The sequence below is a fragment of the Scatophagus argus genome, chromosome 6 (genome assembly GCF_020382885.2).
Source record: "Scatophagus argus isolate fScaArg1 chromosome 6, fScaArg1.pri, whole genome shotgun sequence".
In the NCBI taxonomy this organism is placed as follows: domain Eukaryota; kingdom Metazoa; phylum Chordata; class Actinopteri; family Scatophagidae; genus Scatophagus; species Scatophagus argus.
In genome coordinates, this window is record NC_058498.1 from 9,419,108 (window position 1) to 9,440,210 (window position 21,103).

The window sequence follows — 21,103 nt, forward strand, 5'->3', positions numbered from 1 at the left end:
GATTGGGGTTTGAAAGCACAGATTTTATATGTGTATCACATGCATATGAGAACATGCATGCTTTTTTGCCACTATTATTAATTTTGGTTATAGAATATAATATTCAGGATATAGGTTTACCTTCACATATTAAAATTCAGCTTTCTCCTTCAGAATGTAAAGCAATACAGTATGCAAACGGTACTGGCTATGCCCCACCCTATTGTTTCAGAATACTTATTTTCTCTGTAACATTATAAGAATATCCGATGTGGCACCTGAGACACTGTTGACAAACCAATGCGTAAGTTCTGTCCACGTGAAATGTTTAACATACATGTTAATTATTGATTAAAAACACTACACTAGCTCAATAATAACGCAGACTGTGTCTTTCATTGGTCTCAAGAAAGGCACTACCCGGATACCATATAAGGTAATGGGCGGTTGTCTTGCACCAACCGTCCCGGTGTGATTGGAGGACCGATCTGACATGACCGTTTTTCTCGAATCGTCGCCACCGCTGATTGGTCGGCTGACTTGGTCCGATTTAAGCTCATTATCTTAATCAGCCGTGGATGAAGTAAAGAGGAAAAAAAGGAGAAGCCAAACAAGAACGGTGGAGTTTGGCGTGGAGCGTCGTTTCCCCAAGAACCGACGACCACTGGCTGAGGGAAGGATGCTTGAAAACAAGAGGGAGAGATTGAAAACCTTCCTCAGGAAGATCGACGAGAAAGCCATCGTCAGGATCAAGCACTTCATGAAAGAGAGGTGAGCGGAATGAATGTGGCTAGCTGAACCGCTATCTGCCGGTGAGCATCATCAACAGGGTGGATGCTAAGGGTTAGCATTGCTTTGATTACACCAACCTATCCAACGACTGGACTGTTTTATCTCTCGTGAAAGTAACGCTACTGATTAGCACAGAACCGGCAGGTACATTTTAGGAGCTGGTTTAAACAAACGTACACAAGGGATGAAGATGAAGATAAAGCTAGCATGCTAGCCAAACGCCTGCTTGGAGATGCGTTGGCATACAGATTAACTTCAGCTAATGTTACAGCGATATAGTCAGTTAGACTCAGCGACACTGGAATTAAACAATAACACACAGTCATTTCGGTCCCTGGGTTAAAAAATATAAGTTGTAGACGGCGATATTTAACACCTTTGCAACATTATGTCACCATACATTATCACAACCAATAATGGAGAATCCACACTGTGTTTTGCAGCAGCTTAACGTTACGTTGTCACCTTATCTGACGTCAATTAGTCATCGATTGGGCTGTTGATGATCTCAGGACCTAATAGTTAATATAGCACGCAGGTAGACAGTACAACAAATTGGATAATCCTGGATAAATTGCTTTCCAGTGGTAACTATTAACTACTATACGGGAAATATTTTCTCAGGCTAGGTAACTCCAGTCTAGTTCATACAGTGAAGGGGGTTTTATTTGTTACGTTAGTTTTCTTATTGAGTCATTTCCAAGAACAAAATGATTGACCCACATTGGTCCTATAAAGTGTGGTGTTGTTTGTTTCCTCTAATCTCTTCCAGGTAGTTTGCATTAACAGCACTATATGAGGTGTAGAGGCATAAATTAAAGCTAGTCCTGATCTATCTGGTTCTTAATCTTTCCTGTGCCTCCTGCTCAGAAACCATGACTTCATCCGCTGGCCTATGTGGGTCAGATTGGCATCACTTTTTGGTCTGCCGTCGTGACTGTGGATGATCCAGCCTTGTTGAGATCTGGAGCTAACTGGACTGGCAGAAGCACATTAATGCACATTAAATACATTCACATTCTTTTAAACATGTGTACATATATTGTATTTCCTTCGGACCCCCCAGGGAAAACATGCACACACTTGGGACAAGAAAAGCCTATTTTTAGCTCCCTTGAGTTGACCACAGGTGGTACATGGCGTTATATAAATGCTCGCTGTTTCTCACTGTCTGTACTCTTCGTCCCCTGTGCTTTGCCTTTCACTCTCCACCCCATAGATAGCCATTTGCTGGAGTACATGGGCCCTGCCAATCAGACGTGACCTTATGGTTATCAGCATAGCTGTATTATGTCTGTAGTGTATGGTATGTGGGCTGATTATCTGTTTCCACAACACATACGTATGTATGCAAGTGTAGTGGCAGTGCTGGGCCTCAGTGAGCTAAGGCTCTGGCCGTGTAAATACAGCGTCCATAGCTATTTCACTTCCTCTATCTTCTAGTCTGTGTCTTCATATGTACTTCATGTACTTATGAAGGTAAAAATGCTAAATAGAATAGCCAAGCAATTGAAGATGGCAAATACACCACACTTCTTAACACTGAATGCCTACTCGCTAACTCATTGTTAGCTGCTCTGCATGCACGTTTGCAATGTATACAGTGGAAAAGTATGAATAGCTTGTTTCTAAAGGGAAGAACCTGGTATAGCTGTAAAGCTTGTTGAGATGGGGGAGCCTGGAATAGGCTGGGTGGGGCAGCTTTGCAGGCGTTCTGTTGGCTCTAGGAAGATGTTCCCAGGACAGAGCTTCCTTGCCGCTGTGGGCAGTGAAGACCGTGTAGGTCTAAATTATGAGATGTGCTCCTGGCGCAGAGGAAAAGCCCAAGTTAGAGGATGGAAACCACATCTGCAGGACTGTTTATCACTAAATGAAGGGTTTCGTGCTAACCAGCTGGTCATCGTTGACGTTCTGTGTTGCCCGTGTCGGGGGAACGCTAATGATCACTCTTCTGGCCTTGTCACAGAGCCAAGAAAAGAGCTCTATTCTTCTCAGCTGTTTCACCTTTTGGTGCTCACAGTAGCTTGATGGATTCCACCCTACAGTGGTTGCCATAGGTCAGTCTAAATTAAGACACATGAGGCTTTATGCAAGCTTATCTAAAAGTGTGAGTTAAAGCCTGTCTGTGTTCTGATTTGAATAGCAGAATAGCATTTGGCATGGTATGTTGCCGACAAAATGTCGTCTCTTTTGATCATAAAGCAGTTTTAATAGTGTCTAGTAACGAGTTTGTTTTTGACAAAAGGATGAACCCTCCTGCTCAATATTATTCAAGATAGTTAGAATTTTTAAAAGTCAAAACAAAAGCTTATAAAAGTTTTTCATGTGGCTATTCACGCATGGAGCCTGCTGTTCTAAAGAGCGAATTCTGCTGTAGATTTACCCCCCCCGGCTGCCACAACCACTACCACTCCTTGTAAACAGTATAATGGCCTACTTTTTCTTTCAGCGGTTTTGAAAGTCAGGTGGATTTTTTTCAGCTACCGCCACCCCATCTTCCCTGCTCACATGCGTGGTCGCTGAAAGTAATGTGCGTTGGCTTGAAGAAAGACCCTCTGTCCCCGTGTTCAGCCAGCACGGAGGAAGTGGAGAGAGCTGCTGTGTGCACAAGGCCGCATGACTTCCCACCCAAACACATTCGCTCTTATTTTGTCACACTTGCACACAGATACACTCTCTGTTCCACTTGGCAGGCACACACACGCACACATGCAGTTTTCCTGCAGACTGAGCCCTGGCAGGGCGCCACAGGCTGCATGCCATTTTGCCATGACCACTGGCTCGCTTCTCTGCCTTTGCTGACTGTTCTATTGATGCTTACACACATACATGCACAGACACATAAACCTTTTCAGTCCAGCCCATAATAATATTTTGGGTTCTGAATGGTTATGAATCAAACCTAGTTGTCATAAAGTGGAGCAAATTGATTTAAACCCTGCAGTTTTAATTATTTTGGCACACTGTGTTTTAACTTAACAATAAAGCACAGCTGCAACAGTCTGTTTTGCTTTGGACTAAACTGGTTTTGATTGAAACATGATGAATCAGCAGGTTATAGAATAACAATTTTCCGTGGCTCTCCAGAAGATGGTGCTCTCACGCTATCTGGTTCTGCAGATTGTCAGGTGATCTCAGAGAGATTACATGGGTGTAAAACATTTGTCAGCCTCACACGTGGACTGTGGTCTCATGTCTTTACAGCCACAGTGCTGGCTGCGGGAAAGCCTTGACATAAACATTCAGTACAGGAGCAATTTTGTCTTAAGGGCACTGGTGCTGAAGGCCAGCTTGCATATTGCTGACGTCTGCAGCAGGACCCCTGGGATCATCTGTCTCATCTCGGGACAGTGAATGAACGCATCATAACTCTGTACCCAGAGGAGTTTGTTTGCTGGAGAAATCAGTCCCTGTTTAATATAGCTTGGCAGTGAATATTCTTTGTTTAAAAGGTTTACAGCCTTAATAGAATACATTTTAAAGATGTTTTTTAAATCTTAAAGGGGCTGGTGTACGTCCTGTATAATTTTCATTTGTGCAATTCAGTATCTTGGGACTGTTGCTCAAGCTTTTTGCAGCAACAATACATTTTGCTAAAGTTTTATAGCACAGTAAAAATATCCCATCAAAAAGTTATGTTAATCCTCAAGTGGTTATTGTTGTTAGTTGTCCAACTTGATGACGGGAAGAGCCTGTTTCAGTCGTGAGAACAGACCCTGCACCTCCATATAAGTATTATGCAAGTCTTATCTGTAGATAAAATGGAGAATGACGATCACGTTGTCAAATTGTTCACGGAAAAAGCTCATACACATTCCGGTATGTTGAATTTATTGTGTAAGATGAATGAGTAATTTTTCCCTGTGGTCCACTTGGCACCATTATGATTTTAGATATTCCCTCTGTTCACACTGTATTCAGTCAAGGTCTCACTGGCAGGGCTGAAAATAGCCAACTCTTAGGACACACTTCTCCTGCTTACATGGTTGTTTTTGGGGAGAGCTCCTGCTGTCTAGGCATCATGCAGTGTTTAAGTAGCTTGCAAGATAATTGTTGTGTAAGCTTTGTGTTGTGGAATGTTTTGTACTTTCTCTGAAGAGATTTAGGAAGTGACCTTATGCAATCAGGGGTCCCGGGTTTAAAGGATAAAAAGCAGTGGCCCATTGCCCCGTTGAACGTTGACATCATTGGATAGCCTGACGTTGAGAGTTTATGCTGGCGGTACACAGGACGAATGTGTAATCTGCACAGAGCGTGAGCTGTCATTAGCTTCAAGAGACCACATGGCTGTAGGTGGGATCAAACCTGTGCCATTCTGATTATGGAAAAAGAATCAATTTAAAAACCAGCTGAATCTCAGCTTTTGTCCCGCTGCTCATCGGCAAAGATTTTACAGTGAAAACGTGGCAGGCAACGGGAGAGGTGAGGAGCGATAAATTAGTGCTAAATTAGGACTGAGGTCACAAGTGCGGCTGTATCAGTGTCGAGTTTCCTGTATGGTGATGTCATAGGTAGAAATAGACCATCGACGAGCTGCAGCTCTCAGCTGAGGTCTGAAATAAACAAGGGTCTGCCACGTTCACAACACGCCACGTTCATTTATTGACCAATATATTGTAAGCTTTTCTCCATTTTTCTTTCAGTGAAACACAAATGTTCTGGTGTGTGATTACTTTATTTACAACACAAAAGAGTGTGAGCTAGCTATTGTCATGCACATTGCACTGGCTGCTTTTAAAGCCTCCTTGTTGTAAGTGAGAATAGGCTATTGAATGTTGTTCTTAGGCCTTCTAAACTGAGAATAACCTGGCAATGTTTCTCACAACCCTGCATTTTCACCGTTTGGCACTTATGGTTATACACAGGCTAAGTCTGCTCCAGAAAGGACGAAGCTTAGGATGGCATTTTGGGCCTCCAAACAGTCCTTTTTGTCACTTTTCTTTCCCCTTTGCATTCTCGTTCTCTTTCCTGTAGTGTGTTTCTGGCACCATCTTTGTGTTACGTTCTTTCAAAGCGTTGCAGTAAAACAGACCTTTACACCCATTTTATGTGACTGTTGGTGTTCAGGGTCTAAGTGCAGAAGGTACAACCGCCATATACCCTCATTTGGCTGTCTTTACCATTGGAGACTGCAGGCTTTTGTTGATCGTGGAAAGTGTGGAGGAGAATTTCTGTTCCTCATGGAGAGAGGGAAAGGCTTGTTGAACCAACAGGTTGCCGGGGCTGATTCTCATTGCTCTGAGGATCTGGGAAGGTAAGGGCAAAGCATAAGGTGCCAGGGCAAGCAAATGTATCCAGTTTCTAATCCAGACCAGTACTTCTCAGACAGTATCAGATAAGGCAGAGCCTGCGTTAATTAAAAAAAATATATAATAAAAATAAGGCTCCAGGCTCATGTCTGTGCTTTGAATAAGTTTATTTTTTTAAGAGCAAAAACTCACTTCCCTGAATAAGTTGAAATATTTTGTTTTCCTCAACGGGTCCTCTGTAAATGCATTCAGACCTGCTAGCATAGTAGTGGTCACTGATCCGAGCTAGTGATCACAGAGACTCTGTAATGGAGTGATTTTTGTCTTTCGTCCTAAGATAAAACTAGTACAAATCATGAAATTGATCAGATCTTAATGTGTAATCTATGACGCAGAACATATCATGTGAGGTTGCTGTTTGAGATGCAGTTTTTACGCCCTGAAGCAAAATGTACTGTGGAACGAGTTCAGATGAAGTTTCCCATACAACTTCATGGATGTCTGTTTTAATCCTTTGCTGCAGAGTATTTGATATGCCTGTGCTTGGTTTGAAATGTCACACATGCTAGGCCAGCATTGATTTTTGTCAGGTATTATGATATAATGTTCCAACAAGGAAGCGTGTCAAAGGTCAGCGTCTAGCTATTACACACCCTTCTCAGGCAGGTTACCTCCTGCTTTGTAAATACCTTTTGATTATTAAGAAACGCCACTTCTGTGCGATACAAAGTTCATGTGCAGTGGGTATTTTTCTATATTGTAACTTTTCATTGTGTTTTAACACCGGTTATTTTGAGGTGCCTGTTCACCCTTTAAAGCTCTGGCCTTTAACATTTGTAAGCTATCGAGCTGGCTGAGTTGCCTCCATTGAGACAGACGTGACATTTAATGTACTCAAACAAAGATGAATGATATTAGATTATTAGATTCTGTTCATTCATGCTCCTCTTTTCAAAAAGCAGTGTCGTCCTGCCAATATAAAGACAAAACGCGGTATTTCCTGGAACCTCAGCAAATGAGCGCTGAGTGAAAACAGACTGTCTATGTGTGTAGGAGCTTTGTCTGGGTCCAGTCATCAGAGTAATACGTGGACTCCGCTGTTAAACTTGACTTCATTGGTAACAAGCTTATGGCTTCTTGTGTTAAGGGAAGCAGCTTCAACCTGACCTTGTTGATAGTTACTGTTAGTCTTGAGTAAAGAGAGGAAGTTGTTGAGAAGTTCAAACAGTTGATAGGCTTTTGCTACTGCCTATATTTCCCTGCCACTTTAACCCCACTTCCTAGTAGAAGTGGGTCAGATGAGTATATTTGAACACAGACAAACGCGTGGTCAACAGTTCAGAGCTGTTAATGACATTGCATTGCCTTTGTTTAAATAGATAGATAGATACTTTATTGATCCTGAGGGAAATTCAAGAATTATTCCAGCCACAGTAGCTGAAATTCCCCAAAGTTTTCTAGCTGTTTTGGGTATTTTATTTAAAACCACTCTACAGCTACAGTTAACATGCCACAATGAATGAACGTCACTTGTTTAAAAACTGAATCATCAAAAATGGCTTCAGCCTTTCAGGATACATCAAAAACCGTAAAACATCACTCGAATGGTTTTACAAGCACTTTCTGAATTGATGAGAGGTTACGTGTTCAGGAACCGTTTGATAAGCAGGAGTATAAGCAGAGATAGGAATCCAGCTGGAGCTGCATTTCTTTTTCTTTCCTGTCTGTGTCTGACCTTCACCCCAATTACGCTGGTGACACCATAGAGAAATTGTTATAAGATGCTGTTACTAACTAATAAAAGGAAGTTGCACAAACTCTTTAATCAGGATTCTCATCTGGGGGAAAAAAGACTTAAGCAGTGTAGCACCCTACATACGTATTAGTAATTAGTTTAATGTCACACTGCCATTTGTTGGAGTCTCCTTTTTTGTTTTTCTTCAGGTGTCTAACTTTTTCCAAAGAAGTTCTTTAAAAGTCTTCATTAAACTCGGGATGTATGTTGTGCTGTTGGATCTGCTAGGCGTGATTGCCTGAGGCCTGGTGCGTGTAATGAACCACTCCTACGTCGAACAAGTATTTCACTTTCTCATTCACTCCTTTGGCTGTTTTTTGTTTTTTTGTTTTTTTTTAAAAAACGTCCATGATCCTCCTTTGTCGTGCCAGAACAGATCTTGGCAAGACAGAATTGTCTTGTTGGATAACGTTTGCTGGTGGAGGATTTTATGGGATGGGTCTTGTTTCTTTTAACATGCCTGTGCCTGTGTGGAGCTCTTTTGACTGTGTATTTATGAGTGTGTGTGCTTGCTTGGCTCTGGGGGAGTGGTTAAGTTTGACGTCACACACTACGGAGTGTCACACCATTCTCGGCACAAAGTGGCTTCCTCTTACTAACACATTCATACTGAAACACATCAACAGTTTTCTTCTGGCGGAATGTGGCAGCAGATCTTGACATAATTGGCACCGCACATTTGAAACATAATCAGGACTGCAACAAACTTTTTCTTTTCATGCGTGTTGTCGACTTGGTGTCTTTTTATTTTCTGATTTTTTTCTTCTTTGATAGAGAGATAATAGAGCATTTGGGTTTTTTTTTTTTTTTTTTCCACTCAATAAGAAAAGAAGATGCCTACTGTCAGTAGGTACATGAGTTTTCGTTCATCAAAGCGATTTAAACTGGTCAGGTAAGGTGGGCCCTGTCATTGCTTCTCTGTAGTAGTTGTGTCTTCTTTGTTTTTGTTTTTTCCCGTCGGAGCAGGAGGTTCAGCTCCAACAATCATCCTGTCTTGTGTAGGCTCATATTTGGCCTGTATTGTCAATTTTAATTTACAGTTTTAGAATTTGGTCTTCAAGTCTTTCAGTGAATTTGTGGCTTGATTGTCCTCGTTCAAGGACAGGCCATGTCCTTCTGAAGAGCATACTGACTGTAAATGTTGTAACCTTTATAACAGTTTTGGTTTTTCGCGTTCTATTGAAATGGTTTATTTGCAGAGGACTGTCAGTTTTAGAGCTTCAACCCACTTTGATCAGCCCGTAAAGCACCAACAGACGTATGTCAATAAAACTTTCTGGAAGATGACATGGTTTCCCAGTCTCGTAAAGATAAGAGCAGTGTCTTCCGAAGGTCAGCACAGTCATAACAAAGCCTTTTAATTTGAGTAAATTTCTGTTTACTAGATTTAGTTAAGACCTCTAAACAATTATTGATAACTCACTGAATCCCGCACAGGAGATTGTGACTGGGACCTTGTCACAGTCTCTGAATGTACAGAAGCGAAGTGCTTCGTTAGTGGTGAAATTGCAGATAGTCCTGCTGGCAGTGTTCTCTGTGTAACTCATTCACATTTCACATGCCCGTTCTGTGTGCATACAAGACAATGGTTTGTTGGTTTGATGTTGCAAAAAAAAAAAAAATACTAAAAAGAATTTCCCCCCTTTATCCAGCAGCTACCCAGTAGAGAGCAGCGGTGGCGGGCTGCCAGCTAAAGTGAAGAAAAGCAGGAGCAGCTTAGGCAAAAGCAGCATTAAGGTGGAGACGAGGAAAGCCTTGAGCTTGGAGGCGGCGCAGCTCGAGATCCAGCAACAGCACAAAACCCTCACGAGACAAACTGCTATCAGGTAGGACTGATGGGGGGGGGGGGGCATCTGAGAAAAATCTTATTACTCCATCAGTAAAAGAATCACAAATTGGATGTAGTGGAGACTGAAGAGCTATTCTGAATATGCATCACAAGACCTGACCCTGAGCTGCTGTTGAGTCGTGACACGCACATGACTGCACAGCCGTTTGATGCTGGCCGTGTTTTCACATGATTCAACACAAAAAAAAAAAAAGTGTGAGGTAGATTCGTACGCCTGCCTACGTGTCAAGGAACAGCCCTCGCATTTTGGAACGGGCGTGAAGAACACTTTCAAACGTTACTTTTGCAATGGGACTTTTAATGCCGAATGTGTTGTTTTGCGCATGTTAACATTTTCCGATAATGTCATTCTTGAGATGGATCAGACATCTAAGCTCTATGCTGTGCTTTTGTCACATAAAGTCTGAACATAGAGAGAGCAATGAAAATACAGAAAAGTCAACATGCACGCTACTTTGTGCATTCATGTAGTGTCTCTGTATCTTATCTGTAGCCTCTGTATTGACTCAAACTTGCCGACTTCCTAAATTGACAGCTGTGCTTTTGGTCCCTGCAGGTCGCAGACGTTCGATGTTGACAGCAGAGGCTTTGAGAGGACGGAGGGCACTGGCACACAAAGTGTAAGTCCTCACGCAGACTTGATATGTGCAGCCTAATGGATGATGAAACAACAAGTCGTGTTTGCGTGTAAAGCCGACAGCCCCATTGTCTGCTCATCACTTCAAGTGTCCTGATTTTTCTTGCTTTAATCCTCTCTCTTTTAGAGTTTCATGAAGCACAACAAGACATTCCACCAGTTGTTTCCAGACATTCCTAAGAATGAGGACTTGATACATGGTAGGTAATAAAAACTGAGAGAGAGCAAATGAAGGACTTAATGAATGCACAACATAAAACTAAAAGTGTTTGTGCGTTTCGCCCAGCCTACATCTGTGCCCTGCAGAAGGAAGTGCCCTACCACGGTCGACTGTACATCACTGACACACATGCCTGTTTCTACTCCTCCGTTCTACTCAAGGACACCAAGGTAGGCTGCAGTCCTGCCCTCGCTCCTCTTTCTTTATTACACTGTATTTTCTCATAATTCGTATGGTCAGATATCGAATGCTAGTCATGTACATTATATCTTTCTCTGGTTGTGATTGTTCCACGATAACAAATCTGACTTTTCCTCATTTATTCCGTCTGTCGCTGCGTGCTCTTGCAGGTAGTAATTCCGGTTTCCTGCATCCACATAGTGAAGAAGCAGAACATGGCTTTGCTGGTTCCAAACGCCTTGTCAATTCGCACATCAGACGGAGACAAGGTCAGTTTCTCGCCTCCAGGGCCACCTCTTTTTCAATAAACTCAATCAAGCCGTTCAGCCTTGCTCAATGACATTGAACTTTGCCTAAGATGTTATCTAGTCATTGACCTGCCAGCAAGGCGATAGGCTAACTTTTTTTTTTTTCTTTTCTATTCCTTCTCTCGGTTTAGTACCTGTTTGTGTCAATGCGGAACAGAGAATCCTGTTTTCAGCTCCTGCGTTCATTATGTCCTCAGATAGAGGTGAGTTGCTCGGGTCAAGTCTTACAGTGTCTTCAGATATGCCGAAGCTCTGCAGCTCTGTTTTTCGTTACAAAAACAGAGAATGACTTTGTTTCATGGTTTTAGCTGAGACTGGAAGTATTTCAGCAGCAGTGTAGATTTGCTCATTACAGAAACTGAAATTCGTATAAAAAAAACTGAGCTCCCACATATCTCCACTGAGTAAGAACGTGCACGCTATCATCTAAACATGTCCCTCTATTGCAGGACGGCAGCACTAATAGCAGCCCTGTGTTCTCCTCAGCTGAAAACAGCTTCGATAAGAGCAAACCTGTGGTAAGAGTCCTTTCCTCAGTGTTGCAAAGTTTAAAAACCCTCCCTCAAATAATATCCCATTTTTACTAACAGGTAGACCACTTTATAATGATATTCCTTCCTCTCTGTTCTTGATAGAACACGAGCCAGTCCAGTCTGGATGACAGCTTCGACCAGCTTGATGGTTCTGAGTCGCAGGCTTTACAGGACCGGCCTCTGCATAGACCACACAGAGGTGAGAGGCCAACACCAATAGTTTTTAATCCTTTACATCAAGTCAACAGGAAACCTACTTAATATAACAAATGTTACCTGTGCCCAAGAATCATTTTGTATGATGGAGAGACTGTAAAAAAAAATCTTCTTTTGCAGTTCAGGAATGCTAATTGTCAGATGACTTCAGCCTCATTGATGGACAAAAAAATAAAAAAAGTGTTGACTGTTTTTGTGCCATTATCTGTTGTTCATGTAAAGTCCAGGGTCAAATGACGGGCTGTTATTGATTTGTGTTTCCCCACTTCTCTTCTCGCATCAGAAACGGTGCCTAATGGGAACAGCTTGGCTTACAGGAGCCTGCACATGCAGCAGGACGATAGCTCGTCCTCGGAGGAGCTGTCAGTATCAGGTAAGATAAAGATTAGTCGCCAGCTAAGTCCTGGAAAACTCTTGATTGTGGTTGGCTAGTTTATATACGAAAGTGGCTGGTGGATTAGATGACTGACCGCTATTTTAGGCTCTTTATGGGTTTACAATAAAAAAAAAAAAAAAAAGTGGTTTGTCTTTGATCCCCAGATGCATGGATGCTAGAAAATGTAAATTTAGAAAATTCCATTTTCATAGTTTCATTTTTCATCTGACTCTCAGTCATGTACAAAATACAAAAAGTAAAAAAAACAAACAAAAGCAGAAAACCTTGATATTCATGTCATGTTTACATTTGTCTTTCCAGGTTCAAGTGGATCGTGGGTTTGGAATGTGACAGAAAAGGCCAAGTCCCTGCTGGTTCAGAGAGAGGCCAGCACCCTCAACACTCTACTCTTCATTTACTTGATTTTGTGAGTAGCACTCCCTCTCTGGATTATGTTCTGCCTTCTCCTCGCTTCCGTCTTAATCCATTGCCTTATCTTTCTATGTTGTAATCGAAATCTACTTTTCACTTGAAGTCACACTCATTAAAGGAAGGGTTGAGGAATTTCACAAACCTGCTCCGGGAAAAAACAAACTAGATGATCTAGTAGGGTCTGATTACATAGCTGTGTTTTTGCAAACCAGTTTTTGTTTGCGTGTCCTTCTTGTAAACTGTATTTTAACCTATTAAATAAGCCAAGACCGAGTTGTTGGTTCACCCATGTACCTGCTAAAAGCTGATATAATTAACATGTATCACAGTGAATGAATAGGCAATAAATCTGACATGTCATTTGTTTTTGTATCTTGCAGGGTTGTGCTGCTGCTGCTGTCCTCAGGGTACATCGGGTTACGTATCGTGGCTCTGGAGGAACAGCTGACATCCCTTGGGGCATTGCCTGAGTTCACCTTACAGAGCAGGTAAGAAGTCTTTCACTTTCTGTTCTCCATGGCTGTCTTCCTCTCAAAACCAAGCTGTGTCGATGCACCTTACGTGGTGGTTCAGTGAGCAGTTTCCATCTCCCCAGTAGAGCATTTCTGCCGTGCAACTGCACTGTTTCCATTTAAGACAAATCCACCTAATAAGTCAGAGCCCAGATGGACCGTTGGCTGTGGTACATTACTGCCACACGGTGGTCAGATTTGTATACTGCAAGACAGAGAAACAAATAGCAGAATGACTTCTTTCGATTATTCATGATTCCATATGACAAACTAATCCTCAGCCTCACAAGGATCTTGTGATAAATGTCTCATGATTTACATACATACAGTTCGTCACCTCGCCACATGTTGTGGTCACGCTACGGTGTTTATTCTGCTGTATGATTGGCCTTATTCTCTCTCAAAGAAATGGTTCAAATGAATTTCTTTTAATAGGTGTTGCCCTGCTTTATTACTAGGTGTGTTATGTAGTTTTGTTTTAACATGCCGCTCTAAACTGGTTCCCTCTTTTGTTTTCACAGGTACCGCCAAGACACATAACACACGGTGACTGAAGGAGAGACTGGTCGACTCATGACTGGAGGTTTATTTCGGCCTCATCCAGCAGAACACAGCAGGAGAAAACTCATGTACTGGGACTGTGCTCCCAACACGTCCTGTGCTGTTGGCTTGAGGGGAAAAATAGCCGACCTGTGCAATTTCAGAGACAACTTGATAACTTGAAGGGCTATACTTCCTCTTAGTGCAGTACACAAACGGACACGCCACGAGTTAATTTTTCACAGAGCCAAGCCAAAATGCGTACGCACACTGCCTGGTTGCAGCGTGTGTGTCATTTAAACCAAAGCCAAACGGCTCTAATGTGTGTGTGCCACACCCTGGCCAAGTTGATGGGCACTTTCCTGACACAAGCTATTCCACATGTGAGAACTTGTGTTACCCGTTGTCCTTCATACAAATAGTCTTCTCCCTGAGCATGCAGTCTGAACAGGGCTATACCAGTCAGCATTAGCCTGCTGTAGTGCTTATTATTGTACCTCAACACCAGAAACGTAGTGCTATGCATAGCCAAAGATGCACGCGGGTGCACATCTTTTGCATGGAGTGCATGGAGATGACTTTTAAACGACCTTCTGTTTCTTTTTGTTTGTTTGTTTTTTACCTTTCCATCTCTCAGTGGTATGTACAAATCTTTTTCTCTCCTTAAATCGAGTAACTGCCAGGTTCTTCTCTTTGAATGGTTCTAATCGGCTGTGGGTTGAAATGACGATGACTTAAATCTCTAAATCGGACCGGCCCGTTATGGCTTGATATATCTCCTGACGGTCTTATCCTTTCTCTCTTTCTCTAACCAGCAGCGATTGCAGTGGTACCTTTCTCGTCTTTGGCATGATTTAAACCAGTTTAATGATCAATACTCCGAGGTCATTTTTCCCTGCACTCTAAACTGGGTGAAAGTATCATCAATGCACAAATGTTTCGTACAGTAGAACACGAGGAGGTTTGCTCAGAGGCATCTATGTTTTGTTTTTGTTTGTTTTTTTTTTTGTGTACTTTTCTGTGACTTTTGTCTTCAAGGGTAGATTTAACACCTGTCCAGTCCAGATGTCCGTTTATGTCTACAGGGACAAATTATTGTGAGAACAAACCTCTCTGGCGTTCTCTGCAATTATCAGTTTATTCAAAGTAGCAACAATAATGTATATCTAATTTTTATTCATGCATGTGTCTGTAATATCGACACCTGACTGATACTGTAAAAGCATTCTCACTCTTGTCACCCAAAGGGGAGAATGTGAGGTCCGAGTTCACAACAACAAAACAAGTGGTCTCAAGAAGAAATTTCAGTATGCAACAAGTTGTTATGCATGGTAAAGTGTAATTTATATTTGTGTGCTGTTTTGTTTTTTTTTTTTTTAAATGGAGCTTAATGCGGAAGACATTGTGTAAGGAAGTAGAAGGAAAAAAAATGTGTGTGTGTGTGTAGGAGGGTGAAAACATAAGGAACAGCTCAAGCGAGCGAGCGCACTTTAAAAAGAAAAAAAAAAATGTGTGGTGCCTGTTGCAATCTAAGACATCGTGTTTTGGGTTGAGTAGAAATGGCAAAGCTGGCGTTCTGTGGTATGTGATGGTGCTAAGACCTTTTTTAAAAAGTTGTTTTTCCACTCAGGGGAGGTGAGCACTACCCGCCACGTGGTTTTAGGTCGTCATCTTTTCCTCCGTCGTTTGGAAGCCTAGTGCTCATGTTGGGGTTCACATTGTGTACGTTTGGCTTTTGGTGGTCTCTCAGATGACCTTTTGAGAGCGAACGCTACTTCTCACTGAAAGTCATTCGACTTTACTGATGCAGCTGCATTCAGCATCTCAGAATGTCCACCCCCTCCTCTTATGATGCTTTTTAAACTAACCTGACAATGCATATCCACATCTCAGTCTCACCCTGCTTTTCTTGACCAGGTGTTACGAGTGGAGTTAAACTTGCTACATCCTGGTTCAAGATGTTCACGTTCTCATGTTTAGCTAAGGTTTTTGTCAACTTGCCATACTGTCAGTAATTATAATCCCCCACCAGGGGGCAGCACACACATCCACTGTCCTTGAATGGACTCAATGCAAGAATCTCAATGATGAGGGCAGTATTTGTGTGGTTTTGCACTATTCAAAGTGTTGTAAATAATTTTGTATCAATTGTTCATGTCCTTAATTCTACTATGGTCCTATTATATATATTTATTTGCATTCTGTGTAATTCAAAGTAGTCTCTGTGAGATGGCTTTGCTATTGTTCAAAATAAATCAAATGTTGCAAAGTAAGTACTGTTGCTGTTAATTACTGTTCCTAATCAAGAGCTGATCAAGCAGAGGCATTCGCAAAGCACATTTATATTTTCCACTACTGTTTGGGCTATTTGGGTACACATACAGAAAGCAACTTCAGTTATATTCAATAAAATAAGATCTAGAAATATTGACAGTAAGCACAATTGGTGCAAAGTGTTCACAGTGCAGATTATCTGTGATTTTGCTTTTGACAGAAAACTATTTCCATAAATTCTGTTGGATTAAGAAAAAGATTATTGTTGCATTTTAAAAAAATATTTAGATATTTAGAAACGCAAAGCTTACTATACTTGCTGTAAATTTCTGGAAGACATTTCTGCTGCAATGCAAAAAAGATTCTGCACCAAAGAAATCTACATCTTTAGACAATATGTAGAAAGTCCATTTGCCTTTGACTTAGCCCTTCTAGATGTGGTTTCTTTTGTTGCCTAAAGGTATACTTAGATACAGTGAACTAGATTCCCCAGACGAATCAATATTGTTTATCTACTTTTATATCTGTAAATATTTATTTTATAATTATTTATATTTGGTAAAGATTATTTTGAAAAAAAGATGTTGCAGTGACACCACACGACTTTTTGATTTCTATTTATTCCATTCCAGATACTCAAAAGCAGCAGCAGCGACATCCATTGCGAGAGTCTCGGCGCTGATCAGTGTGTTCATCTTGTTCAGCTGTCTGGGTTGTTTGACGGAGCAGGTTCTGCTGTGGTCCGCCGGTAAGCAAAGAGCTGAAACATTCCTGAAGACAGACAAAGCAAAGACAGAAAAACTCGGTTAAGTTACAGTAACAGTAACCTCTAAAAACAACAAACTTTAGTTAAATGCCATATCCTTCACTTAAAGAAAAGGTCCAACTCACTACCAGCTGTCAAAGAAAGGATCTGAGGTGGCTTTGCAACTGCAAAATGTCATCACCGTGTGACTTTGGGTATTTACCAGATGCACAATACAGTACATGGCATAGCCACTTCACCTGTGCATGTACATGTAGACTATGGAGATCCATGTACAGACTTTGTTAGTGACCAAAGAAATGTGCAATGCTGCGTTGCACACCTTTGGATCCTCTTATCCAGGCTGCTGACAATGATTGCAGCCCATACAGTTCATGTAAATAAAAGACAATGAGATCCTTTTTACAAAAATATAAATATATTAATATGCTTAATACCTGCTGCAAAAGCCAAAATGATGGCCACCCAGCCGATGATGTAGGACCAGGAAAAGCGCCAGTCCAAGAAGCGTTTGCCAAAGAAAGTGACAGTCACTCCGGTGTAAATTGCCAAAGCCAGTAGAGCAAGAAAACCTGATTATAGATGGTAAAAGGAAAATTTAAAAAAAGAGTTAAACATGAAAATAAGAAGACCAGATATGTGCAAGAAATTCCAGCCTGAGTAACCTATAAACATATATATATATATTTAAAGGGACATTTCACTAGATTCTTGCCCAGTTAATCAAGATAAAGTGTTGATTTTGTGGTGAACCGTTTCTTTAAAGGACACTACATGGCACTTAACAATTATCCACCAAAGCATGGTACAATTCTTTGACCTAAATCCTGGTTAACCACTGACCTATGACAGTCAGGTTCATGATCAGATGAACATTGAAGAAACCTACAGAATAAATGTACAGGACAGTTTCTCTAACCTCCAGGTAACCCTTTAAGTGTGTGTGATTGTTACCTGACAGGACCAGGGCGATGCCGCCTGTACGGACCCTCCGATTCTTGGTCCCATTCGTGAATGCGCTCAGGCCAAGCATCACGCCGGCGAAGCAGCTCAGCACCGCCAGCAGCATAAAGGCCCGTGTAGCATCCCAGAAGGCTGGAAAGGTCAGGACCACATACACATCAACAGATAATCAAACTTAATCCTGGATTTGTCAGAAATACTGTGACTGTAGTTCATGTACTTCAATTTGTTATTTCACCAGTGACAGCTCTCACAGTACATTCATTTGCAGTTATGCAATTGGAACCTTTGGACTATTTGATTTGGTACAGTGAACTTTCTGCTCAGCCTTCCTTCACTTTGCTTGTCATCTCCTTTTCTTTCAAACATAGTTGGTACAGTTCCAGTAAATGATCCTTCCATCAGTAAAAAAAAAAATGTGTGTTTAGACAGCCTAATACATGTCAAGCAAGCACAAAATACCAGTTAACTTAGCTTTCTTCCAAAACCGTGTTCTTTGGGAACCCTTGTTTGTCTTGTCCTGATGTCACCTCTGAAGCACTCACCTACAGTTATAGTGTGAGCGTGGCATTTGTGATTAATGCAGAACCTCCAAAGCCCCTGATTGGCTGAGCTGCCCGAGTATCGATATTGCATCCAGAAGTCTGTTGCCGTTGAAACGATGAGAAGCACGAGGGCAGCCACTCCACAGAGCGTGCCTCCTCCCGCCAAACTATACAGCATCGTGGAGAAGCTGGGGGAAGCGCTGTCCTCGTGAACATCCAGCAGCTGCTTCGGGGCAGAGAGGACAGGGTGGAGAAACATGCGTCATTCAGAGCTCACACTCAGTGATTCACTCAGCATTTACTGAGTCAAGCTATCCAATGTTAATTGTTACGGTCGGTTGTTGTGTGAGAGGCGTTTGATTCTGCAAATCAGTTGGCTCGCTTATTAAAGGGCAGTATGGTCCTGACAGAACAGATTCCACTTCCTGGATGCCCTACAGGTCTAAATCAGAGATGTCCAAGGTAGATTCACTCACATGATGCAAACCTGCTGCCTCTCTTTCAGTACCCAAACTCGAGTTAGGCGCCCACTGTAGTTTCAGACCAGAATGCCCAAGAAGAAACAAATTCTCAACCTTTAAATGAGTTTAAAAACAATTTTTCCAGGCTTTGAAATATTGCCAGTTGATCCTTATTAAGCATGTTTGATCAAAGATCACACACGCCCACACGAGTCAAGAAAGTGAATCATTCTTCAGTGATAATGACAGACGACAGCAAAACACTTGAGCCAAACTGCTGTATGACAATAAGCTTGCCTATCAGGCAGTTTTGAACCATTGTTCACCACTAATTCCCCTCTAAGCACCACTAACTAATCTTTTCAGCACCGAGTAACTGAACCGTCAGCAGTGTTGCTCTCTGTCACACGGCCAGCGAAACCAGTAATTTTAACTTTCCGATTCAACCGATTTCAACTCCTCGCTGCACCTCTTAAACCCTCCGAATCCCAAAATCTCATCCAAGTTAGATCAGACCTATACATCTGAGTCCCAGACGTGTCTGGGGATATTGTTGCGTTACTGCTTGTCAAGCAGCATGAACAAACATGAAGGCCACAGGACCAGCTGTAAAGATAATTTCCCTAGAAAAAAAAAGATCTCCAAACATTCATCTCTTCTGTCTTTGTAGTTCCAGTTGTTCTCCAGAGGCAGGTTCTTTATGGTTAATTTGCCTTCAAAACCTTTAAAGAAAGTGGTATTTTCCTGGAGAACGGTAAAAACACAGTCTGTTAAAGTCCAAGTCTTTTTTTTCTGATACCTCTTGGTTGGCTGGTGTCTCTACAGGGTTGCTGGCTGTAACAGTGTGCCTATCCTTTTAAAGCCCTGTACCCCTGACTCATTGTCCACATCACAAAAGAGGGAATGATCGAGCGCAGCATGTGAGTTTGGCACCCACCCACCTCATCCCCGCTCTCTTCTCTGCAGTTACCTCCCTCCCTCTATCACTAACACTTCTTCTACCTCTTTGTGTCATGTGTTTCTCCTTCTCATTATTCAACTTTTTGTTTGCGTTTTCTCTTTTCCTTGTTTTCCCTGAAATAGCTCATCACACCTGACAGTTCATCTCATGATGCCCAACCCCCACTTTTGGTCACACCACACCAGTGATGGGAGTGTGCAGGACAGGGATTAGTGGCCCTCCTAAGCAAAAACAACCTAGGCAATGGCCTCGAGCAAAAACGTAAGTATTTGTGCACCCAACGCCTTGCAAATGTCTTTGATGCAGGTGTGTGTATCTTGCACTTACCTGCGTGCATGCAGAGACGTGTGTGTGTGTGTGGCCCCAACATACATTCAAGCAAACACTGCTATCAAACACAGAGAAATTAAAAACACATTTAAAATTTTCATTTTAATTTGTACGTTCTATTTGGCAAAAGAAATAACAAACACCCACACACACACACACACACACGTGATGGCACTTTGTAACTTTATTCCATCAGTTAGCTTACAGTGCTAAAGTGTAACGTAAAACTAACACACCATCGACCCATTGGCAGTTCCATTATCACACATCTGTGCGCACAAACGTTGCTTAAAACCACACAGGTTTCAAATGACACTGAATATGCCATATTGTGAGCCACAGATAGTGGAAAATATGATGCATAATGGGATAACCCTCTTCTATCTCATCCACTAAGTGTCTGCATAGGTGCTCAATAAAAGTGAAGGTAAAGTTAAGTAATTGTTTGTAAAAGTTCAAGAAGTGACCAGATTTGTCATTTCACATTTTGGGAAGTCCAGCAGCAGTTCCTGCCTTTAAAGTGCCTCATTGCCACCGTCCTGACTTTATTCTGACAACATTTCTTTGGTCATTTTGTGATAGATTCTGTCCCTCTGAGACTGTTTACAACATATTTCATCTTTAAAGTTTAAATCCTTATTCTCCATCTGTTTCAAAGTCCTTGGCTGTTTTGAGAAGTTGGGGGGAAACGATGAGAAATGAGGTGCTGATTGGTGATTGAGCTTTTACCGCAAATATTCTTATTCCTCATCACCCAGTCGGTTTTTACAGCTGCACTAAGGTTAGCTTTTACTGCGCTCATCTTTTGAAATGACCCTGAATCTGCTAATTGAGGAGCAACTGAGAACTACAGCGAGCTTCACATTAAATGTGTTTATAAATGAATCCACAAAATCCACTGTTTCTAATACTTCAAACCCAAAATTGACTTATTCGTGTCTTACACTTTTATCTATTTAGTCTGTCTGGAACACAACAGTTAAGAGACCTTTTTTTTTGTCTGAGACACATGTACAAATGGCTGAACATAGTGTATTTCAGCATATTGTGTAACGCATTAATTACGCTAACTTTTTCCAACAGTAACAGACGTAGGGAAAAATGCTTTGTGGATTTATAAAAGGGTGCACAAGCGCCAATGTGTGATTATTTTCCCAGCATTTACAAACATGAGGCGTATGAGAA

The 21,103-nt window shown here is 41.7% G+C and overlaps 2 protein-coding genes and 1 long non-coding RNA gene across 6 annotated transcripts; 2 read left to right on the forward strand and 1 right to left on the reverse strand.

Annotated features, from left to right (window-relative positions):
* The first annotated feature begins 503 nt into the window (after positions 1–503).
* On the forward strand, positions 504–15,891 carry si:zfos-943e10.1 (GRAM domain-containing protein 2B). Of its 4 annotated transcripts, none has more exons than XM_046391072.1 (13): positions 504–750; positions 9,468–9,641; positions 10,221–10,284; positions 10,429–10,501; positions 10,588–10,691; positions 10,872–10,970; positions 11,141–11,212; positions 11,459–11,527; positions 11,645–11,741; positions 12,042–12,131; positions 12,456–12,561; positions 12,947–13,054; positions 13,600–15,891. In XM_046391072.1, exons 1-13 carry the CDS (start codon positions 659–661, stop codon positions 13,616–13,618), a joined length of 1,167 nt encoding a protein of 388 aa, XP_046247028.1. In that variant the 5' UTR covers positions 504–658; the 3' UTR covers positions 13,619–15,891. The 4 variants fall into 4 exon arrangements, with proteins under 4 accessions (XP_046247028.1, XP_046247029.1, XP_046247030.1 ...); XM_046391073.1 differs by having other exon boundaries at positions 523–750; positions 9,471–9,641; XM_046391074.1 differs by lacking the exon at positions 504–750 and adding an exon at positions 8,222–8,707.
* Positions 15,892–16,076: 185 nt separating this feature from the next.
* Positions 16,077–20,051, forward strand: LOC124060299. The gene is made up of 4 exons (XR_006843550.1): positions 16,077–16,640; positions 17,620–17,761; positions 19,453–19,547; positions 19,711–20,051. It is a non-coding gene; the product is annotated as an uncharacterized LOC124060299 (long non-coding RNA).
* Positions 16,507–18,389, reverse strand: lim2.2 (lens intrinsic membrane protein 2.2). Its single transcript, XM_046391082.1, has 4 exons — positions 18,167–18,389; positions 17,613–17,753; positions 17,096–17,230; positions 16,507–16,663 (listed from the first exon to the last, which is right to left on the reverse strand). Exons 1-4 carry the CDS (start codon positions 18,342–18,344, stop codon positions 16,593–16,595), a joined length of 525 nt encoding a protein of 174 aa, XP_046247038.1. The 5' UTR covers positions 18,345–18,389; the 3' UTR covers positions 16,507–16,592.
* Positions 20,052–21,103: the final 1,052 nt, after the last annotated feature.